This window comes from Danio rerio, chromosome 7 (assembly GCF_049306965.1).
Source record: "Danio rerio strain Tuebingen ecotype United States chromosome 7, GRCz12tu, whole genome shotgun sequence".
NCBI classification, from domain to species: Eukaryota; Metazoa; Chordata; class Actinopteri; order Cypriniformes; family Danionidae; genus Danio; species Danio rerio.
Window position 1 is genome coordinate 27921889 of NC_133182.1, and position 21440 is coordinate 27943328.

Below are 21440 nucleotides of genomic sequence, written 5' to 3' on the forward strand. Positions count from 1 at the left end.
CCCTAGATGTACTCTATAGCCATTTGGCTGCTTGCCATATAAAAAAAAAAGAAATAACACAAGTTTCCTCGGTTTACACTGGCTGAAAGGCGCATGACTGCAATATTTCTTCGGATATAATCTATAAGGTGTGCAGAGAATATAATCCAGAGGTTTGCTCTCATTCATTGTTTTCCACTACTGACATTTCCCCTCTCTCAGTCAGTGGTTCAGTCCGCCTGTTTTAAAACCCTCAACCAAACGCTTTTGTATTGTAAGGCTTTCAGCTCTCCATTACAAACATCTGAAGGCGTTCAGTGTAGCGAAGAAGAAGAATAAGAAGGTTTAACACAAGACGCAAACAATATTATCACACAGCTCGCGTCGCGCATAATCGAGGGTTTGCTGTTCACCGATGACCATGGACGGACTGAGCAACAATAAGAGCATGTCTTACAGCCGATGGAGTTATGACAGGTAGGGACGCCGTCATACAGTAAACAGTCTACCAAAATTTGAATTGTTATGTTAGTGTTGAATAATTTAAACGATTTAAAGTAAAACGCGAGGAGGAATGTTGACCACCTAATCAACCCACAGCTCATTGCAGTGATATGAGACGCTGGTTTTAATGACAGAAGTTATCTACAAAGTTCGTGGTTCGTTTGAGAAACAACAACAAATGGCTTCTTTTAGTCAAAATGAATGATACTTCGCAAACGTGATCCTTTTCGTAAAACCGCTTGTAACACGGCGACTGGAGACATTTTTCCTGTTTGACAGCTGAATGGAGAACTGAAGGTCTTCTGTCGAACAGTGCTGTTTTATGTTCATTTAAGCGTCATTTTTGTGTTGTACAGTAGTGGTTATTGCGCATCAGCGTTGCTTTTGGAGAGCCAAACGTCACGGTTTTATTTCAACACGTGCTGTTTGCAGCGTAGGCTATCTCTGCTTTATTTATTAGCCAGGCTTCAGCAGCATCCTCTCCGCTCCACTGTCAGCATCCAGCTCTCTGGAGGCATCATGAGATCTGCCTCGGTGCCTCTGTTTATGATGCCAGAGTTCATCATGTCTGCAGTAGGTGACACATTTGAAATTTCAGTCAAAACCAAGGATGTGATTGGTATGCTGTGACTGCGCTCGTTGCTCCCCAGAGGAACTAGTCTTACTCTGTAGCATTTCTCCATAGGGCATGCTAAAATAGAGCATTTGGAGTACATATTATGTATTATGTGCCCCAATCTGCACACCTCTAAATATAACATTTGCTAAGGTGTATTTGCTGTATGAATCAATAGCTTTATCTAATAAGCTGTAAGATTCAAATGTGATTTAAAAAAATGGGTGGGGCTATGGTATATTAAAATTCTGGTCAATTAGTAAACTACATTTTAAATAGTTCTTTAGCAGTGCTGGTTGTAAAATTCATTCATTTTTCGGCTTAGTCCCTTTATTTTTCAGGGGTCGCCACTACGGAATGACCTGCCAACTTGTTCAGTATATGTTTTTCACAGCAGATGCCCTTCCAGCTGCAGCATACACTCTTACATGCACACATATACACTACGGCCAATTTAGTTTATTCAATTTACCTATACTGCACAGCAAATTGTGAGGTGTTGAATTTCTGGTGTAAGCTCATGTAGTGTTTTAGTGTTAAAATCTAAGTGTACATATACTGTTTTTAACGCTGGTGTGGGTTAAATTGTGACTTTAACAGTGTGTATCATTGGTGTTGCCTTTCCATACTCCTCATCGGTGTTAATTGCACATACGGGAACTTGAGGTGACTGAGTCAATACGGTCCGCATTTGACGATAAACTTTTCATTAATGGCTGCTCCTGCTGGACAGATTCCTACCGGAAACTTGACATAAACGCAAACGAAAGACACGCGAGTCGGAATTTTTACATTTTAGAATTAAGAAGCCGGTTTAGCAACTTTAAAATCCGGGATTGTGGGACTATACCCGTGAATCATTGCAGCATCAGCCACACAAAGCCATCAGGTGTTGAGGTACGTCATTTTCCTCATTTAATAGCACAAACTTCAGTTTTTTTTTATTTGTAATGTTATATATACGCCTGGGCTATTTGTTAATTACACAAATTGTCCTAAATACTTTTGTAAAACCTTAATGTCACGAATCATTTTAAATGATTTTTGGCGCGGGATTCTACACCACTTCAGTGTATATTTTACATACAGGACCCCCTCGTGAGTCATCAACACGGAGCGGAGCGATGGCAGCAGCAAGTTTTCCGCTCATTTAATGCCAAAACAGGTGAGTTGTTTTGTACGTTTTTATCGAAATTATAACGTAGTAATTTTATTTGAACAAAGAGAGTATTGCAGAGTAGTGTAAGTTACGCTTTCTGCCTTTAACGTTAACTTACTGCGAATGCCTCATAAAATGTCACTCATAAATTTAGTTTTAGACAGCTTTCCTATCTTTACACATGCTTAAAATCTAAATTTTACCGTCTGTTTATTCGTTTGTGCGTAAATGGTAGGGGTATGTTGTTGAAACTTATTTTAAATGTGATTGAATCAACCAATGCAATCCAATTTATTATTTAACGTCGCAAATTATGTGCTATTGAGCATTTTACACATGGTACACGATAACTGTAAGTGATTCTGATCGGGCATGTGGAGAATGAATTCGTATCCTTACATGTATACCGTTAACAGCATTTCTTTTACGTTTGCCGTCAGCTAGTGCGTATAATTTTGAAAGATTTTAAGGCGGGTTAATGTACACTGATTTAGTGTTCCTTTTTTCAAACGGAGACTCGACGCCTTGCGTGTCACGCTGGAAAAATAACGAACTATGCATGAAGCAAGTAGAATAAAAAGTAAGTTTTTCCTTTTCATTTTTGCTTGAAAACAAAATCATTAGCTTAACTTTAAGTTATACCGTTTTACATTAAGGATAGCAATTTAGTGTATGACGTCTGCTGCTGTGGTAAATGTTTTATTAATACTGCAAATGCTACTGATAATATATTCTAATATTCGTTTTATCATCTTTCTCCTGGAAAAGTCTAATGTTACTATTTACTAATATTATTTTTCATCGACGTTTGAAGGAAAAATGTACTAACCAGTCAATGTTTTTTTTTATATTTCGAGTTAAAATCCTGCACTAAGACCGGTTTTGTGCAAAGATTTGAATCTAATGTTTTTTGTGACTTGTCCAACTATTGCAAGAATCCACAGAATGTTAAACTCTCCATAATGTGCAAAGTTGGATGTCTACTTTTACATTTCGTAAAAGAAATGTGGTAAACCAGACTTAGAATTTTGAAGAACATTGATATTTATTTATGTAAATGTTTTTCTTTTTTTGTTTGTTAGTGTTTATTGCCCAAACTCTATTATAATCATATCTTTTATTTCTAACCAGATGATCAACAGAATGCTGTTTAAAGTACAGTATCAAGCTCGTAAGAGATACATGAAACTTCCAGTATTGGCATATGATGCCCTTATACGGGAAGGTAAGTTTTCATTCAATTTTTTTTGATACCTGGCATTTTTTTTGTTTTTTGGCTAATGTCTCTATATATTAGTTTAGCCTAAAACACGTTTAGAAACAGATATCATGAAACAACTGATGGAAAATTGTAATTTATTTAAATATTTGTTTTTCTATTCACCTAATTATATTATTTATTTTATGCCATTTTGTGTAGTCAAGGAGAAATTTGGTATATCTCCAGATCATACCATTTATTTGGCAGACGAGACCGGAACTGAAGTGGATGAAGATGTTTTTGCTGATATTATGGAACAAAAGCCTGACACACTTTGGACAATTGTTGATTCTATGGCTACAGAAGGTTTGCAAGGCTGCAAATGCAAATATGTGTGTTTTAAATAGTTATGTATTTGTAACATTTCATTTTCTTGTTAGATTCTACTGCCCCACCAACCTCTCAATTTTCAAGTGAAATGAAAACGTTGTCACCAACAGACAGCTGTGTTTCTGTTCCCTCAACAAAAAGACCTCGAACTGACGACCAATTTACTGAGGCCAAGGAGGTAGAATACATGATTAAAACCTATATAAATGTTGCCTTATGAAATGATTTGATCAATTTATCTTTGTTTTTAAGCTTGTAAAAGATGTATTGGGGAACAAAAGTGCAGGGGAGAAGATTTTTCAGGAGTACAGAGCAACTGGGAAAATCACAGATTCTACAAAGCGAATTCTTGTGAATGCTGTAGTTGGAGACATGATTGAAAAACATGGGTAAAGTATTTAAATATAAGCTGTTTTTACAATGCATTGTCATCCCAATTAAAGGGATAGTTCACCCAAAATTGAAAATTTTGTCATCATTTACTCACCATTTACTTGTTTTTTTTTTTTCTTTCTGCTGAACACAAAAGAAGATATTTGAATAATGTTGTAAACATGTAACCATTTTCCCACTGATGGGTTGCAGCTAGAAGGGCATCCGCTGCGTAAAACATATGGTGGATAATTTGGTGGTTCATTCTGCTGTGGCGACCCCAGATTAATAAAGGGGCTAAGCTGAAAAGAAAATGAATGAATGAACATGTAACCATTGATTGTGCTAAGGAAATCAATGGTTACAGAGTTCTAAAAGAATTTATTAAAACCACTAATTTGTGTTCACTAGAAAGAAAAAAAAAGTCAATGGTTTCAAAGAACTTGAGGATGAGTAAATAGAGGAAATCTAAATTTTGGGGGACCCATCCCTTTTTAACAGACTTGAACATTCAAATCAAAATCTTTGAACTGTCTAGAAACTTGAGTCCAATTTTGCATATTAAATGGACATTTAAACTAAAACTGAAAATTTACTTGCTATTTGCTCACCCTTAAATAGTTTCAGACCCTTATGGCTTTCTTTATTCAGTTGAACACAAAATAAGATATTTTGAAGAAAGCTGAAAACTTGTAACCATTGACTTTGTTAGTAGCAAATGCAAATACTATGGAAGTGAATGGTTACAGGTTTTCAACTTTCTTCAAATTATCTTTTTGTGTTCATAAAAAAAAGTCTAGCAGGTTCGATAGAAGTAAAGTCTGGGTAAATGATTGTTAATATGTGGGGTATAAATGAGAATCGGTTGTACAAAGTGTGTTACCTTGTGCAGCAAAACTGTTGCATCACTTCACTACCTCATCATGGGATAGTAAAGTGTGCATATCAGAATCTTTGTGACGGTAATTTATCTAAATACTTCTCACTCAGTGTCCTATTAATACTTTGTTTTTGGAAATGGTACTCTGCTTACATACTGTTTCATATGGTAGTATGTGTACTATGTGAGTTTGTACACAGCATAAGTCTGTATTGCTTGTTAAAGATTAAACTCTGCAGAAGCAGCACCCATGTTCTAGTTATTTGTTTTAATGAAGTACACAGGTTATTACATATTACACACTATAATTTTATTTATCTTTGTAGGAACATTCCACCAAAAGAAATACGAATTAAATATGCTGTTGGAATAGTGACTCTGTTCCCCTCCCTCAAAGATCCCTACTCCAAAAGAGGCTATGTGAGTTGTTGTTTATTTTCCCTAAAAAAATAAAGTGTCTTTTTAATTTAACTAAAACATCTTGTTTTTTTATTGCAGGAACATTTTTATGATCCAGAAGGTAACTCTAGATACATAGCCTGGAGACTGAAAACAGTTCAGCGCAACAGTCAAGTCAGTAGGACCAGCATTCCACAAGGCATCTCTGAGAGGAGGGGCCCTATCACTGAAAGAGCGTTTTTGACAACGAAGATACAGCTAGAGGGAGATAGCTGCCAGGAAGCCATTTCATTTCTAAAACACTGTTCTGATCTGGAGCAAGTGGCTGCAAAGATGAAATCTACTTTCCAGTATCGGCAGGAACTGATCCGCAATCCTGAAAAGTCGTCATCTGTTTTCAATATATTCCCTAGGTTTCTTGACACAAAAGGCCTGGTATGTGCTGCACCAACTGATGGTGGTTTAAAATGGATTTTAATCTGCTGATGTGACATGACATTTCTGTTTTAATCTATATAAAACATTAGGTGCTTCAAGACTTTGAGTTGCTGTTTGGAGTAGAGACTTCAGCAAAGCTGGAGAAGTGGGGATCTTCTCTTAAACACAAAGTAATTGGAGAAGCCAAAAACCTGACCCAGTCATTTCATCTGAGTCGTCTGATCGAGTCTGCAGAGCAATGTGAAAGCAGTCAAGAAGTTACAGGTAGTTATTTATGTATCTCAATAATTGTGTGTTTCTTTTATGGCTTTTAGGCTTTATTATAAGTAATTTTAAGTCATACACATAGATTATCTTGATTTAATTCATGTTGATTGAAACAATTGTGGGCCATGGTGTTTTCTGAAAGGATGTGATTAATCATATGCATTTGTTTTAAAAATAATGGGCCATGATGTTTTTCTTTTCTTGACTTTTAGAGTGGGACAGTGACATGTCTTCACTGTTGTTGCTTCTCTATCTCCTTCCACCACCTTCAAGTGGAAAGAAGAATATTGTAAAGATCAGTGTCCAAGAAGCATTAAACCACATAGTAAGGTTCCACAAGGTATGCTTTGTGTTTGGGTTGGACTAATTAGTGTTCCAAATGTTCTAAGATGCAAGTTAACAATGGATATTAACTTAAATAGTGGTAAATGATTGCAAAAAATAAAATAATTTAATAAACTAGGCACATTTTGCAATGACTAGTGCTGCACTGACCGAAATAGTCTTGCATAACAATAATGTTGTTTATCACAATATATTGTACAACAAAAATTTGAATTTGTGACAGGCCTACTGTACACACTTTGTGGCTGAATTCAAACATTTATTTTGCAGACGTGTTTGGAGCAAATTTACGGTTGATCTGTAATTCTTAGATGTACATCATACCCTCTTTTGTAAAATACTGAAATTTTTTTTTTTTTCAGTCCTGTTGCAGTTTCGATGACGTGCTGAGGGCAGGACAGACAACACAGCCGTACATCTTGGCAGTCGGAACTTTGAAGAATTGCATCCATGACTATTACATCATCGTGGATGGACAACTCATTCCCTGCAAGGCGATGTCCTCTCTGGCTGCTTTTGATGAGCTTTTCAAAGCACATTATGTGTTCGGCATTTCATATGATGCTGCTTTACACAGTATGTACACGTTTCTTCAAACAACGGTTTACAACATTGACGTTGGTGTCACTCATGAAAGCCCTCGAGTCAGGGATCTTCGAGCCAAGATTCTAAATTAGGACACTACTGCAGAGCTTAAAAATGTTTAGGTGCTTTGTTTGCAAGTTGACTTGCAGTACAGTCAATGATCTAATACGCCATCTAAAACTTTCTCATGCTTTTTATCCTGGCAGAAGATTACAGTTGGTATGCAATCAGGATGATTGTTGTCTAAGATTTGTTTCATATTCAGGGTTTAGAAAACATCTTCAACGTAGGCACAACAGTGAGGTCTCTGACATGTCTTTATTTGAATCCTCCCCGGCTCCTTCTGTTGAAAGTGGACCAGCATCTGTAACACAACCTTCCAACTTAGTTTCAGGAAATCCAGGAACATCTTCAAACACTGATGAGAGAAAGTTGAGAACTCTCTTAATATTTCTCCATTCTCACTTGGCTGGACAAAATGCTTTTGAATTTCTACATTTTTGAACATAAATTTCAAAGTCTGCAATAAAGGAACATATACAAATTTATCAGTAATTGGAACCTGATCATATGTACCTGTAGTTCTATTGCGTCTACTGTCATATCTCACTCCTAAGGGTATTTCAATAGGTTCTACAACACCCCAGTTTCTCTTCAAAATTCTCTTCAGATACAACTCTTCTATGATGACTTTGAAACTTCGAATCCCCTTGGTTCTAAGCATGGAATCCATAAGATTGGAAGTATTTATTTTGTTTTGAGAAACCTGTCATCAAAGGTAAACTCTGCTTTAATGAATATTCATCTTCTGGCACTTTTTCACACACAAGATGTAAAGCGATATGGCTTTAATGCCATTTTGGATCCAATTGTGCGTGACTTTAAAATTCTTGAGACATCTGGAATTACATTGCCGATCTCAGAGGATCCTGTCCATGGAACTATAGCTCAAGTAACTGGAGATAATTTGGGAATGCACACACTTTTTGGATTTGTAGAATCTTTTAACTCAAATTATTTTTGTCGTTTTTGTTTGGTTGACAAATGTGCTTCACAGAACATTTTCTCTGATGACCACCCAGACATAATACTGCGTGACAGACTTCTACATGCTCAACATTGTCAAAGCCTCTTTTCAGATGCTGGTCCACAATCATCCTTTGGTGTGAAAAAAACATGCTTGCTGAATGAGCTACAGTATTTTAATATTTCGGACAATTTTGCATTCGATATAATGCATGATATATTAGAAGGTGTAGGACAGTTAGAAATGAAATTGCTTTTTAACCATCTATCACACAGCGGCATTATATCTTCACAAACTGCAAGCAATAGAATTTACTCATTTAACTATGGCTTTGTTGAACGTAAGAACAGACCAACAATGATTAATTTTGAACAAGCTGGGAATGGTTTGGGTCTCAATGCTATTCAGACATTTTGCCTTATTAGAAATCTGCCTTTAATTTTTGGAGATCTGGTTGAAGTTGGAGATAAACACTGGAGTTTGCTACTGCTTTTACTTCAGATAATAAATATTGTGTTTTCTCCAGTCATCTCAGAGGGCATGACTATTTATTTAAAGCATCTGATTTGTGAACACCATACACTGTTTAAAAAACTTTACCCAAGGAATCTTATTCCTAAGCACCACTTCATAACCCATTATTCCAGATGCATCAGGAAGATAGGCCCGCTGGTTCATGTGTGGGGAATGCGTTATGAGGCGAAACATAGCTTTTTCAAAAAAAGTGTGAAGAATTTCAAAAATATTACCAAATCTTTAGCGCTAAAACACCAGATGTGTATTGCATACCACTGGGAATCTCAGCCATTTAAGAATATTGACTGTGGGCCTGCAACAAACGTTCAGCTTTGTGACCTGATTGACTGTGAATTCATTGCAGAAAGACTGCAAATTGAAAATGAAAGTAATGTAGATCATCTTTCTTGGATTACTTGTTTTGGAACTGAGTATCGGTCAGGCCTTTTTGTTTGTTCAGATTTAAGAGATGACATTCCTGTGTTCAGTAAAATTACTGATATTATTGCATTTGACAGTCAGTATTTTTTGCTGACATGTGAATTTGAAACTGTATGCTTTGTTGAACATCTTCACTCCTTTAAGGTTAAGGAGGAGCTTTGTAGAAAAGTTTCCCTTTTGAATGTTGAAACCTTGCGTTTTTTTAGGCCATTCGACCTTCAGATAAGTTATGGATTAGAGGAAAATGACTTTTATATAGTTCCTGTACACGTTTTCATATGAACCACTTTAGTTCAGTGATGGTACATTGCTGAGGCTTTCCTGTATGTTTAGATTTGAAAGATGCTATTTCTGTGCTCAGTAAAACGTCTGATATTGTTTGATGGACAGCATTTTTTGCTTGCTTATGAAATTGAAAGTGTGCTTTTGTTGAACATTACTAATTTCAAGGAAATCCCCCTTTTTGAATGATTTTTGCTGTGGTTTTAATCCATGTATTTTTTTTAAACAACTGTATGCAAAAATTACTTTTATATTTTTATAAAGCATTTTGGTTCAGGAATGAGGCTTTAGCTCATGTTGTCTTGTTTATGTTTGGCAGTGATAGGTAAAATATTAAACATTTCCACTGAACTTTTTTCAATGTGACAAATGTTTGTCTAAAAAATGACATTAATGACAAATTAAAGTTTTCAGGTATGAAATGCATATTCTGTGAAGTGATTTAATGTTGCCTGTGCTGTGTATTTTAAAGAAAATAAATTCTGTTTTGTAACTTTCTCCATGATTGTTTAATTTATGCGCTAAACACTTATTTTAATAAGGCTGTAACAGAAGAATTTATTTAGATTTTGTTATTATTCCAGGGTGTTAAAATTTTCAAATATAAACTTATCTTTATGAGTTTCATGTGTGGAAAATGTTAACTTTTACTCATGTTAGTTCAAAGAAAAATAGAATTTATGCTGAATATGACCTGGCTATGGTGATGGAGTATTTACTATTCACTATATCTAGTTTATAGTTTTTACACTCTTAGTGTAAAATTATTTACTCAGCTTAAGTGTATATATTCAACACTTTTCAAAGAGTAACTTATACACTGGGCTGGTGGGACTCGTATATACACCAGAAGAGAGTGTAATTTGACACCTGAGGAGTTATATGTACACTGGACAATTTGCCCTGCAGGTGTTAAAAATGTTTAATGTGGTGTGCATTTTTACACTCTAAGTGTAAAATATTTTACACTGCAGAGGTGTACATATTCAACACTTTTCAAAGTGTAATCTGGACACTTCGCTGGTGGGACTCATATAGACACCAGAAAAGTGTTAAATTCAACACCTGTGGTGTAAAATGTACACTGGCAAATTTGCTGTGTGGATGTCTTTGGACTGGGGGAAACTGGAAACCCACACAAACACAGGGAGAACATGCAAACCAGCAACCTTCTTGCTGTGAGGCGACCACTGAGCCACCATGTCGCCGGTTGTCAAATTCTATTTGTAAAAAAATAAAGGTGCTGGCTAGGGAGAACCAAAAAGGAGTTTTCACAATGATGCCATATAGATGAACCTATTATGACTTCCCAAATAATCCTTTAGTGAAAAGTTTAAAGGACCACAAGTCAGTCATAGTGTAAAGAACCTTTTCATAATCTGAAAAAAAAAAAAAAACGTTTTCTACTGTATATAATCTTTTGTGTAATGAAAAGATTCCATAATGGATCAATCAATGCTGTTTTCTTCCATAGGGAATTTAACCATTAAACCATGAACCTAACCAACATAAGTGGATGAAAATGTGATGAAAAGACAACTGTACAAACTGTTAATTGACAGCTTTTATGTTAGATAAACTGCATCTACATTCATTAATTTTTCTTCGGTTTAGTTCCTGATTTATCAGAGGTTGCCACACCTACATGTATTATATTTAATAATATTTTGAGATCATAGGGATGTCAAGTCAATGACATAATTTGTAGCATGTAAAAAATAAATAAATGCATGACACTTCCTGTTTTAGAAATGACCTTTTTTTTTTTTTAAGAAAAATTTAATCAAGTTTAACTTTATTGTTGTTCTGCTACATGTGTGGAAATTCACTGGAATGTCTAGGTATGGGCTGGACTATATGATTCTGATAGTATGATAACTGTGGATAAAAATGTCACGGTTTCACTGTATAGAGATCACTGCTCTAAAATGTATATTTATTTTAAATGTCTGAGAAAAAAATAAAAATGTTTTCCACCATTTGAACACAAAATATTTTATTTTCAGAAACATTTGGGAAATATTTTGGCACAGTAAACATGTCAGGGTAAATAGATCAACTGAATCATTGACTTCCGCTGTCTTGATTAGTTTCAAAAACACAGATTTCTTAACAATTTAAAATGGCATCTTTGGATATCGTTTTTGCTGGAGATGCAGTTGTCCTAAAAAGCAAAAAAAAAAAAAAAAAGCAAAACACTTTTATTTATTTTTATTTTTATTTTTTACATATAACGTAGGAATGGTATTACAGAAAATATTGGTGGTTTTCCAAACCGCAGTATACCTTGAAAACAGTTATCTTCCCATGTCTAGTCATGTCTCCCACGACCACAGTGCTACACAAATAAACAAAATTATAAATATGAACACAGCATTGGATGTAAGAGCTAATTTAAACAATGCATATAAGGGCTGCACGATATCAGAAAAATCCAACATCGCAATATTTTGTTATTCTGCGATTTATATATTGCTATCTCTATTTACAAAAAAAAAAAATCTATTTACAAAAAAAGTATAATTTTAGATTGCACAAATCATAATAAACAATCTACAATCATAGATAAATACAATAAAGAAAAATATACAAATTAAATTCACAAGGTTTTATTGTTTTCCAAGGAGTTTAACAGGTAAGAAGTTATTGAATAATCAAATGCTAAATTTTATTAGTTTTCATTGTATAAATAATTCAATAAAAGGAAACGTTAATAAAGTTACGGTACAATTTCAACATGTGACTCTTGCGAATGATCACATTGCGATATCAATGCTGAAACGATATATTGTTCAGCCCTAATGCATAAACTATACATACTTAAACTATACACATAAACTAAGACAGACTAAACAAGTGCTTTTAAGTAAGACTTACCGATATTGTGCAAGATATATTTCTTTCACACTTTGACAAAAACAAGTAGTGCAACATGATTTATGGTAAATACACAAGTAAAAATATATATTTTTATTGAGTTCTTGTAAGGTGGAGTTTTAGTAAAGGATATGGAGCATATGGAGAAGAGTGTTTCTACTGGCGGTTTATCAAGTCCACTCACCTGTGTAAAGCACACTCAGAAATGCACAATGTTTTTCAAGACATATGTAGTGAGTTGAGGAAAGTACCTGGTGCAAATGCACAAAACTATCAGTTAAAATGTCAGTTTAACACCCCAAGTCTAGGGGATAACAACATGGGCGTAATAAAGTAAAACGACACTCAGTTGAGAGTAATTGAATAGATTCATTGTAGAAAAAAAGTAGCAATTTAAATGAGCATCTCTTCAGGGTGGACACAGGCCAAAATTACAAACAAAAGAATCTGGAAGGTAAACAAACTAAATAACCTGTAAATCTTTTAAGCTTACTTTCCTCCTTGAACATAAACAAAGTCAAAAGTAATCAAAATAAATAAGCAGACCACACCCAACAAGCTTAAACTCTCAAAAAGTTGCAAGCACACATGAACATTTGGACAATATTAAAGTTTAGTTGTCTGCCGGAAGGGTAGGGAAATCAAGGAGCTCTCCACTCCCAGCAATCATTGCACCACAAATGAGCTCCTCTAATTCTGCCGGAAGTTCCCTTTTATAGCTCTCTGCGACCAGCAGCCGATCAGAGCCTGGACCATATTGAAACGATAGCCTATGGGATAACAAAAAACAACACAAGAAGGAGGAACAGAAGAAAAAGACATATGCAATGCACAACAAAACTAGATAAGTAAATAAATAAACTTTAGGCGTAACAGTCAGATAGATTAAAGAAGGTGCTTTCAATTTGAATTATTAATTAAATAACACAAATAACGAGGTTTGGCTACAAAAAACTCTTCTCTGAATCTGAATGTTGTGAAAGATGACTGAAGGGATTTTTTTTGTATCTGTCTTAAAATAATGTCATGTTTGGTATTTTTGGTTTTTCATTATTTGTGTTATTAGTGTTACAAGGATATCTGTGGCAAGAAAGTCCCTTCTGTTTGGCTCCTCCAGATCAATTTCTCTTTGTATTCTGTACAACAATAATGCTGCAGAAAAAGCTGTCTCAGGTTTTTTGGGATTATTCATGGTTTGCTGAAAGCAATTTGTTAATTCTTGTAACTGTGAGGAGAATAACGCCACCTCATTATCCTCACTTCTCAGTGAAACACTTTTCTGACTGTTTGCAGTTGAATGGAAGTTACTTTGATAATTAAGGCATAAGGCAAATCGCATAATTACGGGTTGGTTCACTGAGCCTGGTTTCTCTCAAGGTTTTTCTCTATTTCTGTTACCTGATGTACTTTGGGTTGCTTTTCACTGTTGCGTTTAGATTGCTTAGTTATGTTCTAAAATACATTTAATTTGCAGGAAATAAAATTGAGTTTGATGGCACTGAACCTTTTAAACGATGCTTCAAATTGTTTTACAATGAATACATTTTTGAGTCAGAACGGTGGCTCACTGGTTAGCATTGTCACCACCACACAGCAAAAAGGTCACTGGTTCGAATCCTAGCTGGGCCAGTTGGTATTTCTGTTTTGAGTTTGCATGTTCTCCTTGTGTTGGCGTGGGTTTTTCTCCAGGAGCTCCGCTTTCCCCTACAGTCCAAAGACGTGTGCTAAAGGTGAATTGATTTAGCTAAGTTGTTTGTGAATGCGTGTATGGGTGTTTTCCAGTGTTGGATTGTGGTTGAAAGTCTGCTGGGGCGACCTCTGATTAATAAAGGGACTAAGTCGAATAGAAAATGAATGAATGAATGAATGAATGAATGAATAACTGGGGCGGCACAGTGGCTCACTGGTTGGCATTGTTGCCTCACAGCAAGAAGGTAGCTTGTTCGAGCCCTGGCTGGGCCAGTAGTCATTTCTCTGTGGAGTTAGCATGTTCTCCCCGTGTTCACAAGAGTTTCTTATGGTTACCTCTGGCAAAGATCGGTGCTATAACGCCCCATTTACAGGGGGCGTCAGCATCAATGCTTTCCATTCACCTTTAATGGGTGACGTTAGGCGTTGCCGGAATGCATTGTGGATCCGTTGGCGCCTCTTCAGAAGCGTTGCTTGCTGCAGAAGTTGGGACTAGCTCAACTTTTCAAGCGCCGACGGAAGTGTCAGCCAATCAGACCGCTGTATGCAAATACATCAGCTCAGACAGTGGCCTATTGCTGACTGAATTTCATTGGCTGACGCTTCTATGATGATCGCTTCAGCCCCAACTTCAAACACGTCTTCAGTCAAGCGTTAACGCTGAAGCCCCGTGTGAATGGGGCGTAAGGGAATTACATACACTGAATGAGTGTGTATGGGTGTTTCCCAATACTGGGTTGCAGCTGCAAGGACATCTGCTGTGTGAAACATATGCTGGAATATAGCTTAGAATAGAGACTAAGCTGACTAAGCTGAAGGAAAACGAATGAATGAATAACTTTGTAGTTGAACTTGATTTGAATAATGCCACTGATACAGCTGTTTTTTTTTTACTAACAATTCAGATTGGTCTTATCTTGAGGTTTACATAACAATATTATTGGTGTTCGATTAATCTATTCTTAGAGAGTAGGAAAATATGGCACATTTTATTAGGTCAGAAGTAGGGCTGTGCAATTTGGGGAAAATATCTAATTGTAACTTTTTTTTAAAAAATAATAATACAAATATATTTCATATCTCAGCCCCTTGCGATTTAGCTAATTGCAACGTTTCTATTTGCGGTTGCGATCCGAATTTGATTAATCGCACAGCCCTAGTGACAGGAACAATATGACACACGATACATCTGGGATTGTACTTGTACACACCTGGATTCCTTAAAAAAAAAAAAAAGGACACACACTTTATCGTCAGTACACGATTTCAGACACAGCACATGTCCCCCTGTCTGTTTCCCCAAGACCCTTTTGGCTAGTTCATTGCTGGCGGATGCATGTGGGTGATAGGGCACAGAGGTAAATGGAGAAAGTGTTCCTATGGCAAAGACAGTGCTTCAGAGAACAGCTGGTGCTTCTCCTGCAAACAAAGGGAATACTATCCATCACTGAGCACTGTCTCTGATGAATGGATAAAAGAGACAATTCCTGCCAGCACATCAGACTCGAGTACATCCCAGATCATAGTTCTGTCTGTATGATACCCTGCAAATACGCTTGCTGCGACAGAAACAAAGCAGCACAATGTTTTGTTAAACTGATTGTAGTCATTTTTTAACCAGCACCGCCATAAGAGCATTTCCCTCATCTATTTTATTCAACCCATACCTTCTGTTAGATCAGCTCCAGAATGATGCTCTGAGCTAGTTTAAGATTTAACAGAAGCAGCTCTGATTACAGATTCATACACGCACAGCTCACGCGAGCATTACAATCGACAGCCGTCCTCATCAGCTCTGGAGTTGCTCTCAGGTTGTCTAATCAACAATCCCACATCCCCATTAACACAGAGGCAAGGTGTTTGCTGGAGATAGTTTTCAGCACAGGCGAACTTCAATAGACGTAGTTAAGCATTTTTATATTTCTGTCAAAGAGTAGGGAGGCTGCTCCAATTATCCAAATTAATGTCAAGTGATCTCATTAGGAAGCTGATAAGGTGCCTCGCAATGGCCATTAGACAGACCTGATGATAATTTATTCCTGCTTTTTTTTCTCTTCTTTTCATAATAATCACAGTAGCAGACAATCGTTGTGTTTAATTGACCCTTTGCTATGCTCAGCCTGCTTGGTTACTGTTGCCAATGCTGGTTGCACTACACACTAATAGATTTATGTTTTGAAGATTTATTTTTGCCATTTTAGCTTTTTTTTGACAGGACAATGTGTATTGACACGATTAAATGTTGGAGAAAGAGAGGGGGTGGGACTGGAAAATGTTTGTGAGCCAAGACTTAAACTCGGGATGCCTGCGCTATATACAGTCGGTCGGCACACTGCCCACTAGCCTATTACATTGACGCACTAAATGTTTTTTTTTTTATTCTTTTCTTTTGAAAAGGTGTGAGAGATGTGTGAGACCATAAACACAAAGGGAAAAAAAATAGATTTAACTGTTTTGTTCTACCAAAACTGTTTGTCACTGTTTGTGACACCACACACATGCAGTCCCAACTATGAACAAAGGAAATTTCACAAAATCTCCCAACACAGATGTTGTTAGCTATGTTTCCATCCACTCAGTATTCTTTAGGTTAGTCTCTGATTTATCAGGTGTTGCCACAATGGAATGCCAATTATGTTTCCATCCAAAGATACAAATTAGATTTGTATGCAAAACTGGAATATTGCATGAAACATGTGCGAATAAAGCACAATATACACCCAGTCAATGAGAATAATATTGTAACTTCCTAATAGACTGGCACTAAATTATCTAAAAGAAAAATGGAAGTTGTTGTGGTAAGAGAAGCAACTGTTGATATTTTTTTCTTAAATAATACATTACTTACGACAAGCCGAAATGCAACATGCGGGGGCTTTTGGAGGTGCAAGATCGCTTTTTGGGAGTGCAGCCACGCAATACAATTCTGGGTGTTAATAATACCACTCGTATGACAGATTTTGGCAATGACCAAAGGGATTTTAGAATGACCAAAATAACATTTCAGATGTTGAGCAATGTGGTCGCCTGGTCGGTCTGATGGATTGTCTTCTAATGACATCTCAACACTCCCATTTTTTAAATTACATGATCTATTTTAGCATGATCTCTTAAGTTTTTACTTATTTATTTAGTTATTTTTCATGCGCATGCTGGAATTTATTTTGAAATGTGTTTCCATTGTAGTTTATGAACATTTATTTTTAATCAGATATAAAGTTTACCCTACTTGTGCACACCTTAGCAAATATGTATGCGCATCTTTCATCTTTCCATTAAACATTTTTATGTCCATGTCAGAAATATAAAGTATACAACACATACCAAAACATAGCTAGTGAATGCATTCACATCCATGTACATGCATATGTCCACGATCATATTTATATACTTTTTAAATGTTAGTGTATGCTTTATTCTTCTGTTAAAACTATGACGGCTCAGAACAATGTTGTATGTCTAATTTGTATCAGTTTTGTGGCAAGTAACTATGTAATAAGGAGAATTAAGTACGTCAGTGTGGTTGTTTTCCGAGTTTTTTTAAATGCAACAGCTGATTTAAGTGTTGACAAATGTGTCAATAAGCCTCTCTGGCTTTAGTCTGTAATAACAGTTGCCTGTACAGGATGTACTTTATTCCTTACTTAACAAGCACAACTTTATATTTTAACAATGCATGTACTACCTAAATAACTAACTAAATAACTAAATAACTAACATTTAATGGGACATTATTATAAAGTATCTCCGAAACAAGGTTATATACATTGTATTTCTCATACCTTCACACGTCTTACTATAGTGAGACACATGAGAACTGAGATGGTGCAAAATTGGTGGGAGGCACACACTTCTCACATCATTCATCACCGCAGCTCATGGACTGAATTCCAATATGGGTTGAATTGCTTCATGAATTACACAGAACGTCGTCTGTGTTCTTCTGACTAATACAAGGAACCATAGTATGACTTTTATGTAAAGACATACTCTCTCAGTGGCAGATGCTTGATTTGTGGGATTAATTTTGTATTTCTGCTCGGAGCCAGAAGGAATGTTAAGATTGCTCAGGGGAAAGAGGTCTCCAATGGATGACATCTCAATTTTCTCATCACAGAGAAGGTCTGCATTACCTGTAGAGAGAGCTACCTGTTAGCATTTATATTAGTCTCGGTGCAGTGATTTATCTTGTGCATTCACCCCAGAAGTACTTGACCTGATGGTATCCATCTTTGATAATGGGCGTGTGGGTCTTCTGGTTTTAGATAGCAAGAGAAAATGTCATACATTATGTTTAACTCTTAAACAGTCTGTGACACAGAGATGTATATAAATAGATGCCTCATTACTGGCTATTTCTGCGGCCAAGAATAGAAAGGGATGGTCAAAGTACTGTATGAACGATCCAAAGCAAGTTAATAATCCTGCATCCAGAGTTTTATCCATATATCTACAGTTTATGAGTATCTATATTTTAGCAGATTATTTATTTAAAAAAACAACAAAAATATTATTAGCATTTAAATGTCATGATTCAAAGACTTTATTTTTAATCAACACATGTAAAACCAAACTTAATACATTTTTAATAACCTGTGAAAGGTTATCCTCTTTCATTTGAGAATTCAACATTTACAGTATAACCACAGGCAGCAATGTTGTGGCATCTTGGGAAACTTGGGTTTGTAATTGATGACACATTAAACATTTACATTATCACCAACATACATAAAGTACACATATACACTCACCGGCCACTTTATTAGGTACACCCTACTAGTACTGAGTGTGGCTTCAAAACTGCTTCAATCCTTTATGGGATAGATTCAACAAGGTACTGCAAATATTTCTCAAAAACTTTGGTCCATACTGGCATGATAGCATCAAACAATTGCTGCAGATTTGTCAGCTGCACATCCATGTTGCAAATCTCCCATTCCACCACATCTCAAAGATGCTCTATTGCATTGAGATCTGCTGACTGTGGTGGCCATTTGAGTACAGTGAACTCGTTGTCATGTTCAAGAAACCAGTCTGAGATGATTCGTGCTTTATGACATGGTGCGTTATCCTGCTGGGAGTAGCCATCAGAAGATTGGTACACTGTGGCCAAAAAGGGATGGTGATGGTCAGCAACAATACTTCGGTAAGCTGTGGCATTGACATGATGTTCAATCGGTTCTAATGAGCCAAAAGTGTGCCAAGAAAATATCCCCCACACCATTACACCACCACCAGCAGCCTGAACCGTTGATACAAGACAGGATGGATCCATGCTTTCATGTTGTTGACGCCAAATTCTGACCCTACCCTCAGAGTGTCGCAGCAGAGATCAAAACTCATCAGACCAGGCAACGTTCTTCCAATCTGCTATTGTCCAATTTTGATGAGCCTGTGTGAATTTGTAGCCTCAGTTTCCTGTTCTCAGCTAACAGGAGTTGCACCTTTCCACCTCATTCTGATGCTCTGTTTGAACTGCAGCATACTGCAGAGTTGCTTCCATGTGACTGGCTAATTTAGAAATTTGTACCTAATAAAGTGGCCCTTGAGTGTATACTGTACTTTTAGACTCGCATACACACACACACACACACACACACACACACACACACACACACACACATACACATACAGTAAATATTTCTTTAATGCTGGAAACAGTTCTGTTAAAGCATACACTAATATTCAGTAGTTTCAAAAAGTTATTACACTCTAAAAAATGCTGGTTTAAAAAAAAAATGAAATAAAGACATTTAACCTAACCACTCCTAGGTTTGTTCATATTTGACCGAATGTTGGGTTACAACATCCAAGCTTTTTTAGAGTGTACCGACTACAATTGTTGGTTAATATTATTGCATTTGCACCTTTTTTTATTGTCTTAAGGCTGTAGTTCCTGGATCCACCAACATGGGATAAAGAGGTGATGCTTTACTTTTTCTGACCCATGGGTTGGTTTAGTGAAAGGTTTAGGAGATGCATCTGGGTTGTATTCATGGTAGTGCTATCATATTGATCCAGATTTGGTATTTGTCATTCATTCATTTTCTTTTCGGCTTAGTCCTTCTATTACAGTTTTTCTCAAATGCTAAAACACATAAGCCAATCCTCTAAACCAAATGGCCAGTTGTCTAAACACATTTACTAAATCTAGACACCATTTTCCAATATCATAAACACATTTCACATGAAGACACAATTCATAAAACACAGTGCTTTCGTTCTCATAAATATAAACTCATTTTTCCTTGCTAAAACAAAAGTTGCAAAAGAACTTTGCTCATATTCTCAAATGAAAGCTCATGTTATGCTAAATGCTTGCCACAGTCAGAAATATTAGAACACAATGAACACACCAGGCATCATTCATTACACACGATGCCTCAAAATTGAAGACACTTGTTTCTAATGCTGTGACCACATGTATAAAAGCAAATTCAGAGTGCAGTTTGCTGAAGATTACAAACAAACACAATGGATGAAGGCAGAGTCAGGGGAAGAGGAATTCGAGTCAGAGGAGGGAGAAGAGCTACAGTAGCCACAGATGAAGAGCAGTAGGCCAACGAGAATGAGGAGGAGCAGACCAACGAGGAAGAGGAGGAGGCCAACAAGGGAGAGAAAAAGGTCCAGGAGGGAGAGAAGGTACCCCCAAGACAACTTCAAAACATAATTATGGACAATATTACTCTTTGTGCTGCCATGGGTTCATGGCTTGTCCACCGGCATGCTGTCCTTGAGTCTTACAACACCCAATGTCTTCTAACTTTCCTTAAGGAGCTAAGAGACATCCTCCTGGACCACCAACAACACCATCCTGGGCCCGCGGCCCCGCACAACTCATTCATATGATCATTTAGGACAATGTCCACTTCAACAGAAGAAACCAAGTCAGAGAGTTGTTCATCACCAACAGTAACCACTTATTAAACGTCTTTCTGCCACCCTACTCCCCTTTCTTGAACCCTATAGAGGAGTTCTTCTCATCGTGGAGATTTATGATAGACAACCATACACTAGAGACAACCTCCTAAGGGCAATAGAGCCGGCCTGTGTTGACATCCCAGTGGAGGCCTTCCAAGTTATTCGCGGGGGTTTTACTCATGGTGCCTGGCAAAAGACCATATAGCCTGCAATGTGGATGAGGTAATGTGGCCCGATGCAGCTTAGTGACATGATGCTGCACAGTGATTGTGGTGTGAATGATAATATATATAAGTAAATAGAAAAACTTCACACACTGATCATGTTTTCAAGAGTACTGTTGTTGTATGCAATAGATTCTGTTTTTGCATTGAGTTGTGTAACAGATATGTACATGCATTATTTCTATAAATGTATACTTTTCATATGAAACACACAAATCTAAATGTCTAATCCTCTGCAGGGAATTTAAAAAGATCTCTCTTTACTGTAAAGTTTCTAAAAACATGCATTGGCAGTTATGAAACAAAGAACCTTCTCACAAATTGAGCA

General features: G+C 36.5%; 2 protein-coding genes across 4 annotated transcripts in view; both read left to right on the forward strand.

Moving 5' to 3' along the window:
- Nucleotides 1–253: 253 nt before the first annotated feature.
- tub (TUB bipartite transcription factor) overlaps nt 254–21440 on the forward strand; it is a 153778-nt gene continuing 132591 nt past the window's right edge. For all 3 annotated transcript variants that reach the window (XM_009303181.5, XM_692022.8, XM_073908529.1), the window contains exon 1: nt 254–456. In XM_009303181.5, coding sequence (XP_009301456.1) covers nt 395–456 — 62 coding nt within the window. In that variant the 5' untranslated portion in view covers nt 254–394. The remainder of the gene's footprint in view (nt 457–21440) is intronic.
- LOC110438773 (uncharacterized) lies at nt 1751–9899 on the forward strand. The gene is made up of 11 exons (XM_073908526.1): nt 1751–1996; nt 2189–2264; nt 3390–3483; nt 3679–3825; nt 3900–4027; nt 4102–4238; nt 5428–5521; nt 5600–5935; nt 6028–6202; nt 6418–6545; nt 6913–9899. The coding sequence occupies exons 2-11, from the start codon at nt 2253–2255 to the stop codon at nt 7225–7227; spliced, it is 1566 nt and encodes a 521-aa protein (XP_073764627.1). The 5' UTR covers nt 1751–1996; nt 2189–2252; the 3' UTR covers nt 7228–9899.

What these genes read in the sequence shown, in the direction of transcription:
- LOC110438773 (XM_073908526.1), top strand. An exon ending in TGATGCCCTTATACGGGAAG is followed by an intron (nt 3,484 to 3,678) that starts GTAAGTTTTCAT and finishes CATTTTGTGTAG; the next exon opens with TCAAGGAGAAATTTGGTATA. An exon ending in TTCTTGACACAAAAGGCCTG is followed by an intron (nt 5,936 to 6,027) that starts GTATGTGCTGCA and finishes ATAAAACATTAG; the next exon opens with GTGCTTCAAGACTTTGAGTT.